Consider the following 6,048-nt stretch of genomic DNA (forward strand, 5'->3'; position numbering starts at 1 on the left):
GAAGATTCCGGTGTGTTTTCCGGCGAATCATCCGAAGTTGATTACTCGTCGTCTTCCGAAGTTGATTCGATCGCTTGTTTTATCGAAGGCGAGCGTCACTTTGTTCCAGGACATGATTACCTCTCTAGATTCCAATCTCGATCTCTCGATGCTTCCGCTAGAGAAGACTCCGTCGCTTGGATTCTCAAGGCGAGAGAGAGAGATAGCCTTTTCACTTTTTTTCCTTTTCTTTTACAAAACGTTTTCGTTATCCTTATCGCGGCGCCCGATCGAGTCGTTTACATGCAGAGTAGCTAAAATACGCAGTGAGGTGGTTTGATTTGACTCTGTGTGTGTCTACTGTTTGGTTACAGGTACAAGCGTATTATAAGTTTCAGCCTTTAACGGCGTACCTCGCCGTTAACTACATGGATAGGTTTTTATACGCTCGTCGATTACCGGTAAGTTTTTTTTTTTTAAACGTCAACGTTAAGTTAATTTGCTCTGTTTTTTATTCATATTGATATGACAAATAATAACCAAACAAAAAACGTCATTTTTTCACTTTTTTTTTTGTATGGATCAAATTTTTAATTGACTTTTCTTCAGAAAAAAAATGAAAACGATTGGAAGATGAAAAAAATAATTAGGGGAATATTTTTTTTTACTTAGAACACTAATTTAAACGTGAATGAGATATTTGGAATGTACGTAGTAAGTGATAAAACAGGAGCGGGGTGTTTTTTTTTTTTTTTTTTCTTTTTGTTNACATTGACGTTTACATAATAATAGTATACTTTTGCAGTAAACTTTCCACTTCATATATCGGCTTTATTGAAAACTTTATAATCATAGTGTTAATTAAAACGCTCCTCTACTACTATATAATATTTGAGTTCTTTCTGATGATTATTAGTAATCAGCTTTAATTTCTGTAAATATATATATATATATATATATAGGAAACGAGTGGTTGGCCAATGCAACTTTTAGCTGTGGCATGCTTGTCTTTAGCTGCTAAGATGGAGGAAGTTCTCGTTCCTTCTCTTTTTGATTTTCAGGTAAATTCTTATATATATTTTTCTTTCTTTAGTAATATGAATTTTTGCTCTGTTTTTAAGGTATATTTTAATTGATGTATATGTGTAATGTAGGTTGCAGGAGTGAAATATATATTTGAAGCGAAAACGATAAAGAGAATGGAACTTCTTGTTCTGAGTGTGTTAGATTGGAGACTAAGATCCGTTACACCCTTTGATTTCCTCAGCTTCTTTGCTTACAAGATCGATCCTTTGGGAACCTTTCTCGGGTTCTTTATTTCCCATGCCACTNTATATATTTGAAGCGAAAACGATAAAGAGAATGGAACTTCTTGTTCTGAGTGTGTTAGATTGGAGACTAAGATCCGTTACACCCTTTGATTTCCTCAGCTTCTTTGCTTACAAGATCGATCCTTTGGGAACCTTTCTCGGGTTCTTTGTTTCCCATGCCACTCAGATCATACTCTCCAACATCAAAGGTAACGTGACCTATAATGTTGTATGATACGTGACATTGGGTTGGTTCTAACAAACGACAATGTTAAGTACAGAAGCGAGCTTTCTTGAGTATTGGCCATCGAGTATAGCCGCAGCTGCGATTCTATGCGTAGCCAACGAGCTCCCTTCTCTATCTTCTGTTGTGAATCCCCACGAGAGCCCTGAGACTTGGTGTGACGGATTGAGCAAAGTAGGAATATTGTTGTATCACATATTGGATGAAACAGGGGAAGTATCAAATTTGCCTAATGTATTTTTATTTGACTTTGCAGGAGAAGATTGTGAGATGCTATAGGTTGATGAAAGCGATGGCGATAGAGAATAACCGGTTAAACACACCAAAAGTGATAGCAAAGCTTCGAGTGAGTGTAAGGGCATCGTCGACGTTAACAAGGCCAAGTGATGAATCCTCTTTCTCATCATCTTCTTCTCCTTGCAAAAGGAGAAAACTAGGTGGCTATTCTTGGGTAGGTGATGAAAAATCAAACCTCTCTAATTAAAACGTGTGGGGGAGTAAAGAAACAAAACCTAGAAAGAAAGAAGAAACCTCTTATGGTCAAGTAGGGTATATTTTTTTTATAACAAGTACATAAATAATAAGGGAGTGATGGAGAGAAGATTCTAAGAAGTTAAAGTAAAAGTGTTAATATGGAAGAGTTGAAGTAATTTTAGAGTGTTTCCATCCAAGGGGAAAGAATAAGAGTTAATGAAATAGTTTTGGCTACAACTTTTATGGAAAGGGTAAGTAAATTGGGTTTTGGGGGGGTTGGTTGGTTGGTTGGTTGGTTGGATGGGAGAGACAAAGCTCATCATTAATGGCATTTGCAGATTCCCAAGAAAAGCAAATGAGTGAGTGTAGACCACACGTGTGAGAGAAGAAAATGATCATGTGAGTGAGTGTGTGTGTGCGTGTGAGATAGAGGGAGCATTTGCATTAGAGTCCGTCGCAGAACATGTACTGATGGATAAGACAGGGGGGAGCGTTTGCAAAAGATTTTTGAGTGGAGAGCTCTTTGTCTTAATGGATCGCAGCAGTTTATGGACCCCCTCACCTCAGCTTCTCTCATCATCTAAAAAAAAAATGAAGTTGCGAGTATATATTTGTTTTTTTTTTTTTGCCTTGGATTTTAAGATTTTTGATTCCTTTGTGTGCGACTTCACGTGCCGGAGGCGTGTGTCTCACGTGTTTGTTTGTTTTTTTTTTCTCTTCAAATCTTTTATTTTTGACGGGAAATTTTGTGGTTTTGATGTTTGTACGTATTCCGTGGACTCCAAATGAGTTTTGCCACGATGCGTTTTCGTAACGTATGCATGCGTGTAAGGTTTCACGTGTGTATGTATGTGTTTTCTTTTAATTGTTTCTAAAAGATTAAATTATATATATAATTGTTTTCCATTATAACAATGGTCGTGGACAAGGTCAATAGACGTGAGAGAGAGGATAATACGAGTGGTGAGAATCTGATTTTTGGTGTGGCCTGTGGGGAGCACAAAAGCATGTGAACATGTGAGTTGTGGATCGAGTATATGTTTTATTATACGACGAACGTATAAAGACAAAAAGATAAAAATGTATTTCATTTTAAGACCAAAGAAAAAAATAATGTTTAGTGTAAAAAAAACAGCAGTAAAAAAAAAACAAAAGAAGTGGTTTCATGTCACGTAGATTAATTTCTTCCTTTGGTTTTAGTAAAAAGAGGAACAAACATTTAATAGGGAGCAATGGAATACATGTGAGGTTGATCTGTCTTCATGTCAGAGAAAGTGGTCTCACACCACAAAACCATAACGTAGCTACACCGTTCTATCTCTCTCGAACCCCTCAAACATCAGCCCCTCAAGATACCCATATCTTTGACTATCCACATATACACATGTGCGCACACGATTCTACAAGTAAAAGGGGAATAAGAAGTGAAAGAAAATAAATAAAACATTCATGAAAGTGTGTTTTTTTTGTCTTATAACTAAACTAGTTAAGTAAAGTTTGTTTGAGTTTGTGCCGACAGAGGTGAACCCCACGTCGAGAAAAATGTCTTCATCCACTTAATTCTAATTAATTAGTTTAACATTGTATATAACGTGACTTATTTATTTTAAATCAACGAGACAACGACATTATATGATCGTTCTCCAATGAACTAATCACGCGTCTCATATATGCTTTACACTAAATCTCATTACTTCCTTACTTATCTATCGGATGTTACAACGTAATCTACTTTTTATATCTTCATGACGCTCCTCTTCTCTGTTTATATATATTATTTTAGTTTACATCACTTTTCCCATTTTTCAACCATACACTGATATTGACATACACTGTTACCAGATTTTGAAACTGTTGCACTCAAATGTACGTAAGGAAATGTGTTACTTGCTTTTTTACTCCCGTACTTGTCATCAGTATTTACTATTAGCTTTTCCTTTTCTTTTACAAAAAAGTTGGCATGATTTATAAAAAATTCATGACACATGAAATCAGTATTTGCATTCATTATAGCTTATAGAAAAATGGATTTATCAGTATCACATTACATACACATGTATGTGAGTATGTATTGTGTATATAGGCGCATGTCGATCATGTTGGTGTGAGTAGGAATAAAATCAGAAAGACTTCGCTTTATTCTCAACTAGTGTTAAAAGGTAAAGAATCCTAGGAGTAGGTTTTTCAAAATAACTTTGCGTACATACATATAAATATAACCAACCCGATCCTATTTCATATCTACCTATTTCGATAATGTCTTCATTATACTCTAAATTTATGTTAAAAGTTAAAACGTTATACTTATATGCGACTTAATTACCACTCCGAGTACTACTTAAAGTACGTAATAAGCTTTAAGCACATACAAAAGCATAGTTTTACACTTATTCTTAAAGCGAAGCAAAAGAAAGAAAAAAAAAGGGAATTAAGAGGGAATATATGCTAGAACATGTAGAAACAAAGTTTGTGAAGATATATTGGTGTTGTTACTAGTTATACAATACAAAAGAGATAATCAAGAAGCAATGAGTAAATCTGATACAACCAAGAGTATAGACATAGATTCATTGAACGTTGCAGTGAACAAGTCTAATACAAACACATGTTCAGACATAGAAGCAGTGAACAAGATGGAGCATGTGTAACCAGCTACAGACACAGACGCAATGATTCCTCATGAAGAGAATCAGAGAATACTAGCTCAGCCAAGACAACTCAATGTGAAGTCACATGGAATGAAGTGACATGTTGAACTTTGGAGTCTTATCGAGAAGATCCAAGAAGTGAGAGCTCAACCAGTCATGCTTTAAGCTCATGAGAACAAGTCTTCCATTAGCAGCTGTGTAAACCTGAAAGCACAACAGAGCATAAATATGTTTTAGCAGTTGAGTATACTTGAAGTGCAACAGAGATGAAAACAAAGCATACAACCTATAGTGGTTGTGTAGTGCAACAGAGCTGGAAACAAGGTAAACCTCGTGAAGAGGTTGTGTAGTGCAACGGAAAAGCGTCAAGTTGCAGCAAACAGTGGAACGGCTGTGTCAGAGAAGCATGCTTGTGTTAGGTACGACAGGAACAAAAGTATGGGTCAAGTTGACAAAAAGAGAACAAGCTTTTATCGAGAAGACAAGAGGAAGAAGCTTGTGGAACCTAGGGTTTGTGGAGAACTCTAAGAGGTATAAAAGGAAGAGGTGGTAACAAGGAGAAGCTTACGCAGCCTAGACCTAAAATTGAGAAAAGCACACATGTTGTGTGTGGTGTTGTCCCACCAACAAGATAGAGAATCTGTTGGTGGTTTTTGTAGAGGTTCACACTTGTCGGAAAAGACAAAGAGTGGTGGTTCCTTTAGTTCATGTAGATTAGAGTGGTATGCACAAGTGTGTGTTAGATACTATTGGCAAATGTGACTTTTGCGTTCTAATTCTATTGAATGATTCTGGACTTGGTCTCGAGGATGTAGGTTATCTGAACCCTGTTAACAAATCTCTTATGTCGTCTCTTCACTATCCTTTCATCTATCTGTTAAGCATCACACACACAGATATGTCATACAAGTCTGTAGATCTAGCACGCATCTCATTATTTCAGTTTGCACATGAAATATATTCACAAACCAAGAAGATGCACTATATATTCATTAAAATAATCAAACTTTGGATGCTTGAAAAGTAGAAAGAAATATAAAAGTGATGAGACGATATTTTTAGGGAAGGGAATCATTAAAATAGAAAAAGTAAGAGAGAAGAAGAATACAATGGTGGCATGGCCCGACCCGTAGGGGCGTGAGAGAGTGAGTGAACTTAGTAGTTTCTCGAGGGAGCGTCTCTCATTTGTTGTTTACTTTAGAAAATTTTCGTGGGTTTGCTTTTTGTTGTTTATGGTCACAAACCAAGATTTAGTCACTGTTGCACTTTCATATCTCTAGTGGACAACAACGACGTCTCCTCCTTACCAAAGTCCTTTGTTTCATCATCAAAACACTCTTCACCTAATCCGACCTATTCATGTTATTTCAAGGATACTCGCACACACGTGTGA

General features: G+C 36.3%; 1 protein-coding gene across 1 annotated transcript in view; it reads left to right on the forward strand.

Annotated features, from left to right (window-relative positions):
* The window catches only part of LOC104704798 (cyclin-D1-1), a 4,740-nt gene extending 1,895 nt beyond the window's left edge, over positions 1-2,845 (forward strand). The window contains exons 2-9 of the mRNA XM_010420830.1: positions 5-189; positions 354-440; positions 942-1,040; positions 1,134-1,206; positions 1,370-1,498; positions 1,571-1,707; positions 1,790-1,984; positions 2,346-2,845. Of these exons, the coding sequence (XP_010419132.1) occupies positions 5-189; positions 354-440; positions 942-1,040; positions 1,134-1,206; positions 1,370-1,498; positions 1,571-1,707; positions 1,790-1,984; positions 2,346-2,366 (926 nt within the window). The 3' untranslated portion in view covers positions 2,367-2,845. The remainder of the gene's footprint in view (positions 1-4; positions 190-353; positions 441-941; positions 1,041-1,133; positions 1,207-1,369; positions 1,499-1,570; positions 1,708-1,789; positions 1,985-2,345) is intronic.

Source organism: Camelina sativa, chromosome 7 (assembly GCF_000633955.1).
Source record: "Camelina sativa cultivar DH55 chromosome 7, Cs, whole genome shotgun sequence".
In the NCBI taxonomy this organism is placed as follows: Eukaryota; Viridiplantae; Streptophyta; class Magnoliopsida; order Brassicales; family Brassicaceae; genus Camelina; species Camelina sativa.